The sequence below is a fragment of the Aotus nancymaae genome, unplaced genomic scaffold (assembly GCF_030222135.1).
Source record: "Aotus nancymaae isolate 86718 unplaced genomic scaffold, 86718_ANA_hifiasm-v0.15.2.pri h1tg000007l, whole genome shotgun sequence".
In the NCBI taxonomy this organism is placed as follows: Eukaryota; Metazoa; Chordata; class Mammalia; order Primates; family Aotidae; genus Aotus; species Aotus nancymaae.
In genome coordinates this window covers 34,831,576-34,845,747 of record NW_026988418.1, presented here as the reverse complement: position 1 = coordinate 34,845,747, position 14,172 = coordinate 34,831,576, and the positions used below count along the sequence as shown (strand labels likewise).

General features: G+C 37.4%; 1 protein-coding gene across 1 annotated transcript in view; it reads left to right on the top strand.

Moving 5' to 3' along the window:
• Window positions 1-14,172, top strand: part of NEGR1 (neuronal growth regulator 1) — a 936,395-nt gene that overhangs the window by 531,778 nt on the left and 390,445 nt on the right. Inside the window, exon 3 of the mRNA XM_012442497.2 lies at window positions 556-681. Within this exon, the coding sequence (XP_012297920.2) occupies window positions 556-681 (126 nt within the window). The remainder of the gene's footprint in view (window positions 1-555; window positions 682-14,172) is intronic.

The window sequence follows — 14,172 nt, the reverse complement described above, 5'->3', positions numbered from 1 at the left end:
CACAGTCCTTAGAATTTATGTCTAGCTCTACTAGCTCTACTACCTGGCAGATAGAAAATTGAAACCCAAAATACCTTTGTGATCATGAAATCTTACCTCCCAATTACGTATATGTCCTAACTCACTCAGCTTTTAAATCAGCATGTAGAAATAACGGTTCTGCTATTTTAAGTTCCTTCTATACTTACTCTTATTTAACCATTTCAACAAGAAAATCGTCATTACAGTGAGGATCCATGTATAAAATAGACTGGTTATATTCTAGTTTACTTAATACAAATTATTCATAATACATACTTAATTTAATCAATGTTCAAACATTTTTGTTATTAAGTACTCCATTTATCATGAGGTATTTAACATCTAAGTATTAGAGAAAAAGAATTCTAGAAAGTCTTGAGGTTCCAGAGAATCCATATTTCAGGTGAGGACCCTAGGCCATAAATACATTTCACCCTTATACCTTTCTTGCATGATAATATGGAATTAATCATATGTAGTTCAAAAAAATTGTATATATATTTTTTCTGACCACTGCATGTTTTGTCATTTCAGTTCCTCCTAAGATATATGACATCTCACATGATATGACCATCAATGAAGGAACCAACGTCACCCTTACTTGTCTGGCCACTGGGAAACCAGAGCCTTCCATTTCTTGGCGACACATCTCCCCATCAGGTAAAGTAGGAATGCACTGGTGTTGTTTGTGCTGTTCATTATTTTCCTGTAAACCCACTTGTTCAGAACTTAAGAATCAACTTAGTTTTTTGTATTTTCCTCATGTGGTAGGCAGAATGCATTTATTTATTTTTTATTTATTTATTTAATATTTTGAGACAGAGTCTTACACTGTTACCCAGGCTGGAGTTCAGTGGCGCGATTCTGTCTCACGGCAACCTCCGCCTGACAAGTTCAAGCTATTCTCACCATGTTGGCAAGGTTGGTCTTGAACTCTTGGCCTCAAGTGATCTGTACAACTTGGCCTCCCATAGTGCTGGGATTACAGGCATGAGCCACCGCACCTGGCCAAAATGCATATTTTTATACTTACTCTTCATACCTAAAGGCACTGTGATTCCTAAAAGTTAAATGAGCCAGATGCAGTGGCTCACATCTATAATCCCAGCACTTTGGGAGGCTGAGGTGGGCGGATCAGCTAAGGTCAGGAGTTTGAGACCAGCCTGGCCAACATGGTGAAACCCTGTCTCCACTAAAAATGCAAAAATTAACCAGGTAGTGGTGCATTCCTGTAATCCCAACTACTTGGGAGGCTGAGGCAAAGAATCCTTTGAACCGGGAAGGCAGAGGTTGCAGTGAGCTGAGATATCACACTACTACACTCCAGCCTGGGTGACAGAGCGAGACCCTGTCTCAAAAAAAAAAAAACAAAGAAAAAGAAAAAAAAAGTTAAATGAATATTTTTCAGTCAGAGTACAGTTTAGAACCTATGTTTCTTGATCCTTAGTCAAGGTTATTTTCACTTTCCTATGCTGGATAATCACCAGTCAATAGACAAAAGGCTCAAATGAAAATATCACAAGAGAAATGTCTTCATTTAAATATGTAAGGGATTGATTCAATCAGCAATTACATGTTGATAGGTCAGCATGAACTGCTGAAATAATCAAGGGAGAATAAAGTTAATCAAATTATGAGTTTCCTGAGTCTGATTTCAAACTGCAGCTTTGAATCAAAGATTTTGGAGTTAAAATTAAATTTTAACCAATGAGCGATCTAAAAATCCAAGAGTTTATGTAACCTGTACAAGATCACATAGCTAGTTGAAATGAAATATATAACATGTTTATAGGATTCCAGTGCTCCTGCTACAGTACACATCCTCCCAAAGATATTATAAGTCAATTTTAGGAAGTTGGCCATAATCATCATCAAAACAGGTCTGTTTTCAAAGTCACAATGCTAACAGAATTATCAAGTTGTGTGAAATTTAAAAGTTTGAACTACATAGCTTTGGGTACACCCTGGAAGTCAGAGTGGTATTTTTAATAAATAGGACCCCACCTCATTTCAGATGAATGAAATTCGATTTTATTTGTTGTATGGTTTTTGTGAAAATACCTTGAGCAAGGCTGGTGCAATGAAACAGCTTTTAATGAAATGAGAAAGGTACATATAGGTGTAGAACGAACACAATTGAAACATCTATTTTTATCTGCTGATGTTTTCTTCAATATTACTTACCCTTAAGTGTCTTTCAGTTTCCTCATTTATGCAGTGGGTCTAATGAGTCTTACTCACACCATATGCTTAGTATTGGTATTGTGGGGAAAAAAATCAATATATCAGCAATATACATTTATATAATATGCATTATGTCCCTTACAATATTTCTGAAGTATGAGTGTGCTCTTGACTGCCAACACTTTATTCTCTATAACTGCTAAAATATCATAAAACTGATATGTGAACACTAAATTCTTGGCAGAAGTCTCCATGGATATAAGTGCAACAAATTCAGGACAAGGAGTTATATATATGTGTTCTTAAGAAAATTATATATATATGTGTTCTTAAAAAAAGTTTCTTATTCGTCAAATCTCCCAATCCTTGTACATGTCTCTTAGCTGTAGTTACCACCAGCCAGTTTCCTACTTTCAAAAATTGCATGATAATAATCCTTGACTATTGTGGAACCCAAAAAATATAATAGACATAAATGTGTTTTAAAAAGTAAAACTTGATATGCAAATGTAAAGCTAACTCTTAATCATCCTTCCAGGGATTTAAATCTGATATGGTAATATAATTTTTGAAAGAATGAAACACATAATCTCTATCGTCATATAATTTAAGATTAATATTTTAGATTTAACTCTCCTGCTTTGTAGTACTTGTTATCATGCATATTCTTCTTTTTTAAAGTGCTTGGACACATTTTAGTTTAATTAAAAAGAAATGTTGGTTAGTGAAGTTATTAGAATAATGATAATGGATAACATTATGAAACTGAAAGAAGACAGATTGGGTTTATAAGTTAAACTGTGCATAGATTTGTTTTTCTGATCCTGCCATACTGAGCAAATGAGTAAAATTAGCATAAATATTAACTATTATCCAATGAATAACTAGACCTGGCAGATATTTTTATAAACACTTCCAATAATTTCCAATTATAATTTATTAATGATTTACATTCAAATGCACAGCACCTAAAGGAAAAAGCATAAAATGCACAACACTGGAGTTTCTGCTTTAAGGAACATGTCTGATAATTCTATTAGCTTTTTTGACTTATTAATTTATATTTAAAAGCAAAATTATGAATGTCATTGATCTGTTTGTATTTTGACTAAGAAACATCAATATTTTGCATGTTCTTATGTCTTTTGCTAAATTATGAAAGAAAAGGTGTCTTGAAACAGCAGTTAATGTGAACATGTTTAGTGTTAAAAACAGATATAAAAATAAATAAATAAAAACAGAGATAGATGTGCTCCATGTCAATATGAGAAGTAATGGCTAGTTTTTGTACGTATCTGATTCATTTAGATTTTTTACTAATGCCTTTGGTAATTCTTCCTGACTCACTCATGGTCAATTCCAGTTTTAAAAATCAATAATATGTGGTTGGTCATAGGATGATAGCTCTGTAGAGCTTCCCCCTACTTTACAGAAAAATGAGGCTGTGTGTTCAGCCACATCACAAACATCACTGAAGCCAGCTAGAGTTGACATTCTACTTCTTAATTCTTGCAACTCAACTGTACTTTCCCCAAAAAACACCTTTCCTGAGATGTTTCTGAATACGTGAACGTCGTTACAGTTCACTTTTATCCATGATTATTTCTTTTTTCCATTTTTTCTATTCAATATTTGAGAATTAAATTCAAATTTATATTTTAAAAGGTTACAGAAATAATACAAAGAATATTCTGTATCCTTTACCCAGTTACATCCATCATGATTTTGTTAATTTGCTTCACACATTCTCTGTGGGTAGACTAAGTATATATTTCACTGAATCATTTGAGAGCAAGTCGCATACGTCTCCACCTTTTTTATCTCTAGATATTTTTTATTTCTAGATATTTTCATGTTCATTTCTGAAGAACAGACATTTTCTTCACATAACCACAGTAATTTTTAATCCAGTAAATTTAACCTTGGTATCATACTTTTATTCAATTAATCATACATATTCTAATTTTGTCAACTGATACAATAAACTTTTTTATAGCATACTTTTTCATCTTGTACAGAAGCCAGTCCAGGACTATGTATTACATTTAGTTGACATATCATTTTGGGCCCCTTTAATTTAATTTCTGCCTTTGTCATTACTGAACATAGACATTTTTTAACAATGTATATACTCCCCCCAACCCTTGTTTTTTGGAGATGAAGTCTCACTCTGTCACCCAGGCTGGAGTGCAGTGATGTGATCTAGGCTCATTGCAACCTCCACCTCCTAGGTTTAAGTGATCCTCCCTCCTCAGCCTCCCAGTTACCTGGGATCACATGTGTGTGTCATGACACCCAGCTAATTTTTGTATTTTTAGTAGAGATGGGATGTCACTATATTGACCCCTTTTTAAATAGAATATTTCTCATTTGTGGGTTGTCTCATATTTTCTCATGAGATATCTAGTTATGCCCTTATGGAAGTAAGTGAAATTGTATCCTTCTCATGGAATCATATCCTGAATTACATAATATTCATGTTTTTCTCATTTGTGATGTTAATTTCAGTTAATCAGTATGTTATCTGATTTCCACACTATATAGTTTATTCCTTTTTCTTCCCTATGCTATCAATGAACAGTCTGTAGGAAGAGATTTTAAGACTGTGACATCCAAATATCTGCTCTATGTCAACTCTGCCCTTAGATTTGACATTATTGATGATTCTTTTGTGCTCAACCTTTACTCTGATGATCAAACTGATAATTTTTTCTAGATTCAGCAGTCCTTCTACTTTTACTAGTTAGCATTTGACATTCTGCTATAAACAAGAATTCCACTTTCTCCTATTTATTATTTGTTTGTTTATTTTTATGGCATGAACTCATGGATTCACAACTTTTAAAAAAGTCTTTAATGTTTTTGTTGGTTAAATTGTCCCTGGTTTGACCAGTAGGGGTCACACCAAATCTGTCTCCTGTGTCCTTATGACATGACCCCTTCATTTTCTTTACTTGTATCCTTTCTGGCATAAGAAAATATGTCAGGCTCATCTTTTCTGTCTTACCTCTGGAATCAACCATTTTATTTAATTTTAATTGATTTTATATCATACACATACCTAGAACCATTACATTTTGGTTTAAAAATGTAAATTTACTTATCTGATTTATAGTAAAATTATCAAAGACTCAGAAGTCTAGGCTACTTCCTGTGATATTCTGCTAAACCACAATAAGACCTTAAATAACTTCAGGTTGAGGAATAAAAAATATTTTGCGTGGCTTTATCTAACAAGAAGCCTCAAATAGGGCCTGTAATCGGTGTGTATGCCAAAAGCACTAGAATTAATAAGAAAAATACTTATCTCAAGGAGAATATAGGAGGGCAGTTGTCCTGTGAGTGGAGATACAAGTAAGCTCATAGATCTTTACATGTTATCCTACTGCTTCTACTCATCTGTGACTGGTTCTTTATGTTTCAAATTGTTCAAGGTTTTCTCAAAATTCCTAGTATGAGGTGTATGATTTCATTTCTACCAGTAATTTACTTATGAGAAGGTAACAGTAGAGCCTAGTGATTAAGATAATGAATTTTGATTTCAGTCAAGTTTGAAATCCAGATCTTTCTCTTACCAAAAGTAATATCTTAGAAAAAATTGTTAGCATCCTTAAACTTCAAACACAAAACAGCAATAATAATTTTACCCAATTCACAGAATTGGTATATGGACAGTAAATGGAATAGTATCAAACAGTGGACAGTTTATGGCTTATAAACATTGCATATTCTTAGCTCTTAATATACTTCTGAAATGTGTTTAAATTTTTGACCAGTGTATTTGTTTATTCTTACACTGCTAATAAAGACATACCCAAGACTGGGTGATTTATAAAGGAAAGAGATTTAATTGACTTACAGTTCCACAGGACTGGGAGGCCCTAGGAAATTTACCATCATAGCAGAAGGGGAAGCAAACATGTCCTTCTTCACATGGTGGCAACAAGAAGAAATGCAGAGTGAAGAGGGGGAAAAGCCCTTTTTAAAAACACCAGATCTCATGTGAACTCATTCACTAACAGAAGAACAGCATGGAGGTAAAGGCCCTCATGATTCAATTACCTCTCACTGGCTTCCTCTCATGACACATAGGGATTATGGGAACTACAGCTCAAGAGATTTGGGTGAGAACACAATCAAACAATATCATGCTACCCCTGGACATGAGAGGACAAATGTCATGTCCTCACAATTCAAAACACATTCATGCCCTTCCAACCATCCCCCAAAGTCTTAACTAATTCCACCATTAACTCAAAAGTCCAAGTCCAAAGTCTCAACTGAGACAAGGCAAGTCCCCTCTGCCTAGGAGCCTATAAAATCAAAAGCAAGTTAGTTATTTCCTAGATATAATGGAGGTACAGGCATTGGGTAAATCCATCCATTACAAATGAGAGAAACTGACCAAAACAAAAGGGCTACAGGCCCCATGCAAGTCTGAAATCCAATAGGATAGTCATTAAATCTTAAAGCTCCAAAATGATCTCCTTTGACTCCATGTCTCATATCCAGGTCATGCTGATAGAATGGGTGAGCTCTCATGGCCTTGAGCAGCTCCACTCCTGTGGCTTTACAGGGTACTGCCCCCATCCCACCTGCTTTCACGGACTGATGTTGAGTGTCTGTGGCTTTTCCAGGCACAAAGTGGTTCAGGCTGTCAATGGATCTACCATTCTGAGGTCTGAAGGATGGTGGCCCTCCTTTCACAGCTTTACTAGGCAGTGACCCAGTGGGGACTCTGTTTGGGGGCTCCAATCCCACATTTGCTTTCTGCACTGACCCTAGCAGAGGTTTTCCATGAGAGCTCCACCCCTGTTCTCTCTGGACATCCAGGCTTTTTCATACATCCTCTGAAATCTAGACAGAGGTTCCCCAACCTCAATTCTTGACTTCTGTGCATGTGTAGGCCCAACACCACATGAAAACCTCCAAGGCTTGGGACTTCTACCCTCTGAAGCAATAACCTGAGCTGTACATTTGGGCTTTTAGCCACAGCTGGAGCAGGTGGGACATAGTGCACCAAGACCCTAGGCTGCACACACAGGGTGGCCCTAGGCCTGGCCCACAAAAGCATTTTTTACTCCTAAGCCTCCAGGCCTGCCTCCAGGCCTGTGATGGGAGGGGCTGCCATGAAGGTCTCTGACATGTGCTAGAGACATTTTTCCCATTGCCTTGATGAGTAATATTAGGCTTCTTGTTACCTATGAAAATATCTGCAACAGGCTTGAATTTCTTCCCAGAAAATTGATTTTTCTTTTCTATCTCATCATCAAGCTCCAAATTTTCTGATCTTTTATGCTCTGCATCCTCTTGAATGCTTTGCCATTTAGAAATTCTTCTGCTAATACTCTAAATCATCTCTTTCAAGTTAAAAATTCCACAGATCTCTAAGGCAAAGGCAAAATGCAGCCAGTCCCTTTGCAAAAGCATAGCAAGAGTCACCTTTGCTCCAGTTCCCAACAAGTTCTTCATCTCCCTCTGAGACCACCTCAGCCTGGACTTCATTTTCCATATCACTATCAGCATTTTTGTCAAAGCCATTCAACAAGTCTCTAGGAAGTTCCAAACTTTCCCTTATTATCCCATCTTCTGAGCCCTCCAAGTCTCTAGGAAGTCTAAACTTTCCCATATTTTTCTATCTTCTCCTGAGCCCCCCAAACTGTTCCAACCTCTGCCTGTTACCCAGTTCTAAAGTCACTTCTACTTTTTTGGGTATCCTTATAGCAGCACCCAACTCTACCAATACCAATTAACTGTATTTGTCTGTTGCCATACTGCTAATAAAGACGTATCCAAGACTAAGTGATTTATAAAGGAAAGAGATTTAATTGACTCACAGTTCCACAGGGCTGAGAAGGCCTCAGGAAACTTATAATCATGGTGGAAGGGGGAGGAAACACATCCTTCACATGATGGCAACAAAAAGAAGTGGGAGGAAACCCCCATAGTAAAACCATCCGATTTCATGACAACTCACTCACTGTCATGGGCACAGCATGGAGGTAACCACCCCCATGATTCAATTACCTCCACCAAGTCTCTTCCACAACACATAGGGATTATGGGAACTACAGTTTATGATGAGATTTGGGTGAGGACACAGTGAAATCATATCAACTATATAGAATTTATAACTCTGTTCCTGATATTAAGGGGCCTCTTTATGACTCTTGAAAATGTATTTCACATAGCTGCTCACAAATGAGGTTACCATGAAGCTAAAAATCACTTTAAACTTCTAGAGAATATTAACAAGTATACATGAGGCTTCTGATTTAAATATAAAGAAGAAATAAGATTTTTATTATATTTTATTATATTAATAAGCCTAGGTATAGTAAGAAAAAATTTAAAAATTAAAAGAAACATTTTAAAGCTATAGATGAGTGTATTAGTCCATTCTCCCATTGCTATAAAACACCAGTAAGCTGTAAAAAAAAAAAAATGTGTAATTGGCTCATGTTTCTACAGGCTGTATAGGAAGTTTACAGCTTCTGCTTCTAGGGAAGCCTTAGGAAACTTATAGACATTGTAGAAAGTAAAGGGGAAGCCGGCATGTCTTACAATGCTGGAACAGGAGTAAGTGGGTGGGGGGAAGTTCAACACTCTTTTAAACAACCAGATCTCCTGAGAACTTTATCATGAGAGCAGGACTAGGGCAATGGTGCTAAACCATTTATGAAAAATCACCCACTTTATTCAATCACTTTCCCCTAGGCACTACCTCCAACATTGAGGATTACAATTCATACGAGATTTGGGCAAGGACACAGATCCAAACCATATCATTCCTATACTGATACCCCTAAAAATCTCATGTCCTTCTCACATTTCAAAATACAATCATCCCTTCTCAACAGTCCCCCAGTCTTAACATATTGCAGCATTCACTCAAAAGTCCAAAGTTCAAAGTTTCATCTGAGACAAGGCAAGTCCCTTCTGCCTATGAGCCTGTAAAAAAAAAAAAAAATTAAAAAATAAAGGAAGTTAGTTATTTCCAAGATACAATGGGGTATAGGCATTGGATAAATACTGCCATTCTAAAAGGGAGAAATCAGAAAAAAAAAGCAGGGGGATACAAGCCCCACACAATTCTGAAATCCAGCACTGCAGTCATTAAACCTTGAAATGCCAAAATAATCTCCTTTGACTCCATGTCTTACAATCAGGGCACACTGATGCAAGGGCTGAGTTCCCAATGCCTTGGGCAGCTCTGCCCCTATGGCTTTGTAGGGGTCAGTTCCTATGGCTGCTCTCATGGGCTGATGTTGACTGGCTTGCTGCTTTTCCAGGTATAGGGTACAGGCTGTCAGTGGATCTGCCATTCTGGGGCCCTCTTCTCACAACTCCACTAGGTAATGGCCCAGTGGGGAGACTCTGTGTGGTTGTTCTGACCCCACATTTTCCCTCTATACTGCCCTAGTAGAGTTATCCATGAAGGTACCACCCCTGTAGTGGGCTTTTGTCTGGATGTCTGGATATCCAGGCTTTTCCATTCATCCTTTGAAATCTAAGCAAAGTCTTCCGAGCCTCAACCCTTTCATTTCTGTGCACTCAGAGGCTTACCACCACATCAAAGCTGCCAAGCATTATGGCTTGTAGCCTCTGAAGTAGTGGCCTGAGCTTTACATGGGCCCCTTTGAGCCATGTCTAGAGCTGGACTGGCTGGGATACAGGGAGCCATGTCCTGAGGCTGCACAAGGCAGCTGGGCCCTGGGCCTGGCCCACAAAACCATTCTTCCTTGGTAGGCCTCCAGGTGTGTGATGGGAGGGCTTCCATGAACTTCTCTGAAATGCCATTGATGTCTTTTTCTCATTTTCCTATCAGCCTTTGCCTTCTTCTTAGTTATGCAAATTTCTGCAGCCATCTTGAATTGCTTCTCTGAAATGGGTTTTACTTTTCTACCACATAGCCAGGCTGCAATTTCCAAACTTTTATGCTCTGTTTCCCTTTAAAAGATAAAAGTTCTGGTTCCAGGTCATTTCTTTGCCTACACATAGGGGCATATATTGTTAGAAGCAGCCAGGTTACTTCTTGAACACTTGGCTGCTTTTAAATCTCTATTGCCAAATATCCTAAATCATTCCCAAGTTAAAAGTTCCACAGACTCCTAGAGCCAGGACACAATACAACCTGGCTCTTTTCTTTTTTCTTTTTTTTTTTTTTTGAGACGGAGTTTCGCTCTTGCTGCCCAGGCTGGAGTGCAATGGCGCGATCTCGGCTCATCGCAACCTCCACCTCCTGGGTTCAGGCAATTCTCCTGCCTCAGCCTCCTGAGTAGCTGGGATTACAGGCACGCGCCACCATGCCCAGCTAATTTTTTGTATTTTTTTAGTAGAGACGGGGTTTCACCATGTTGACCAGGATGGTCTCTATCTCTTGACCTCGTGATCCACCCGCCGCGGCCTCCCTAAGTGCTGGGATTACAGGCGTGACAACCTGGCTCTTTTTTAAAGCATAGCAGAAGTGAACTTTACTCCAGCTCCCAATAAGTTCCTCATTTCTATCTGAGACCACATCAGCCTGGATTTCATTGTTCATATCCCTATCAGCACAACCATTCAACAAGTCACTATGAAGTTCCAAATTTTTCTTCATCTTCCTGTCTTCTTTTCAGCCCTCCATGCTCTTCCAACCTCTTCCCATTACCCAGTTCCAAAGTCATTTCTACATTTTTAGGTGTCTTTATAGCAATGCCCTATTCCTCAGTACCAAGTTTCTATATTAGTCCATTCTTGCATTGCTATAAAGAAATATCTGAGACTGCGTAATTTATAAAAAAAGAAGTTTAATTGGCTCATGGTTCTTCAGGCTGTATGGTAAGCATAGCAACTTCTGCTTCTGAAGAGGCCTTAGGAAATTTGTAGTCACGACAAAGACAAAGGGGAAGCAAGCATGTGATACAAAGCAGGATCAAGAGAGAGAAGGGAGAGGTTCTGCACTGTTTTAAACAACCAGATGTCATAACAACTCTGCATGAGAACAGCACTAAGGGTAATAAGCCATTTATGAAAAACTACCCCCATGGCCCAATGTGGAGATGGACCTCCCACTAGGCCCACCTCCACATTGAGGGTTAGAGTGCGACATGATACTTGGGTGGGGACACAGAGCAAAACTGTATCAAGGAGATAAAAAATTTGGAAGCATTTTTGAAGGCTGTTTGAAAATATTCACTTATTCATGGCTGTTTATTTTGATGTCTATTTCCTAGTTCATTTCTTTCTATTCTTTGGGACCTGGAATATCTACAGATGTTCACACTTTAGCCTGGTATTTTTTATTAACTGACAAACTGGCTCTGAAGCTAAACATGTGAGCACAGCACTGGGCTATATGTCTCAAACTCTTTTTTGACTAATTTCCATAGGCTTCATGTTTTGACAAGATATTACTACCTTAATTATCATAGGTATTGAGACTATTGCCTAATTCAAGATAGAGAATGCTCAATTTATGTTATTTTCCTCCTGCCATGTTGAGATTCCTTTGCTTCTCATTTGTCAGGTCCGTATTTTATTAAATATTCTCTTTTCCTTACATCTTTAACTTTTTCCTTTCTACTGACCCTATCCTGCTTATTTAGATAGACTCAGGTCTCTTATTCCTTAAATCAATTTCTTGACACTTTTGTTAAATAAACAGTTATTGGTCACTTATAAAGAAGAATTTAAGCAAATGATCTAAGGCATAGGGACAGAATCAGAATGCCATGATTTTAAGGAACCAAAAGATGAAAACCTTTTCAGCACCAGTGAGTAGTGAATAATGTCAATCAGGTCAAATAAGATACAAACCATATAGATACCTCTGGTTTAAGTAGTTTGGTGGTCAGTGTGGCAATTCAGTGTCATAATGAGACAGAAACAGAATATGGAAGATTAGAGTAAATGAAGAACTTAGATGTGGAGGTATATTAGATTGGTGCAAAAATAATTGCGGTTTCAGATCCTGAATTTAAATCATTATTAGCTAGGCTCAAACACATTTTTATTAGTCAAAGTTGGAATCATTACAATCAACACATTTTTGCCAACAATAAATAAGTGTGTTTATTCTGTAGCATAAAAAAAATCTTGCCTTGGGATTCAGCAAACTCTTGGAAAGCATTTTCTGCATCCTGCTTGTTGTGGAAGCGTTTTCCCTGAAAAAATTGTTGAGATGCTTGAAGAAGTGGTAGTCAGTTGGTGAGAAGTCAGGTGAATATGGTAAATGAGGCAAAATTTGTAGCCCAATTCATTCAAGTTTTGAAAAGTTGGTTGTGCAATGGGCAGTCAAGCATTGCCGTAGAGAAGGATTGGGCCCATTGTTGACCAATGCCAGCTGCAAATGTTGCCATTATCAGTGCATCTCATTGATTTGCTGAGCCTACTTCTCAGATGTAATGGTTTTGCAGGGATTCAGAAAGCTGTAGTGGATCAGACCTCAGCCAGCCACCAAACAGTGACCATGACTTTTTTTGGTGCAAGTTTGGCTTGGCAAGTGCTTTGCAGCTTCTTATTCTAACCTCTGAGCTGGTTATCACTGGTTTTTGTATAAAATCCACTTTTCATCGCAGGTCACAATCTGATTAAGAAATGGTTTGTTGTTGTTGTGTAGAATAAGAGAGGACAACACTTCAAAATAACTATTTTTTTTGATTTTCAGTGAGCTCATGAGTCACCCATTATCAAGATTTTTCACCTTTCCAATTTGCTTCAAATGCAAAATGACCATAGAATGGTCAATGTGGAATTATTCGCCAACTTTTCATGTAGTTGTAAGAGGATCAGCTTCTATGATTGCTCTCAGTTGGTCCTTGGCAAATTCCGATGGCTGGCCACTACACTCCTCATCGTCAAGGCTCTTGTTTCCTTTGCAAAGCTTCTTGAACCAGCACTGCAGTGTATGTTCATTAGCACTTCCTGGGCCAAATGCGCTGTTGATGTTGCGAGTTGTCTCTGCTGCTTTATGACCCATTTTGAACTCGAATAAGAAAAACGCTCGAATTTGCTTTTTGTCTAACATCATTTCCATAGTCTAAAATAAAAATAAACTGAAAATAATAAGTCATTAGCAAAAGAACATAAAGGGAGAAATAGCCATTAAAATTATTTATAACATAACCACATTTATTTAAGAATGTATTCCAATATCAAACAGCAAATTCTAACAATGCAAAAGCCACAATTACTTTTGCGCTCACCTAAAATATCTATGCATCCTATTAGTCAAGGTAGAAATTTGATTTTTTTTTTTTTGCTTTTACACATGTTTCTTCTGCTAGGAATATCTTTGTCCTTTTATTCAATTGAAAAATTCCTGTTTATTCTTCAATGTTTCATAAAATCATTCCTAAACATTCCAGGAAAATTGAGTGTTCCTTCTTCCATAGTTATATAGTACTTCATGCCACCACTTGTGTGGAATTAGCTTTCTCAATTGTAACAGTTAACTTTATTTGTCTTTGGTTTCATGGGTCAGGGAACTTCTTTAGTCCAGAAATAATCTATTCATCTTTATACTACATGGCTTAGCAGAAGGCTTGGTACAAAGTAGAGAATCTGTAAACATTGCTAAACCAATGACTGCTCCCCTTTGTCTTTGATTCCTAAATGGCTCCTAGGAACTAGAGATTAAAACTTGGGATGGAGATAATGAGGTGTTCACACAGGCAGGTTCTTTTCTTTTTTTTTTTTTTTTTTGAGACAGAGTCTTGCTTTGTATAGAAACTTAGAAAGATAAAGAAGCAGTATTTTCCATGTTTTTTACAAGTATTGCAATGGAGGTACCTCAGCTATAAGTTTAATATTGTAAACTGTCAATCAAGAATACCAAACAGTTTCCAAAGTAGGAGATTTTAAAGATGTTGAAGCTGTTCAATGAGATTTACTTCAGGATAAACAGAGTAAACAAAATAAAGTAGTCTGTAGACCATGGATCAGCAACTTAAAGCCTGTGGGCCAAAGTATCCTGCTATCTTTTTT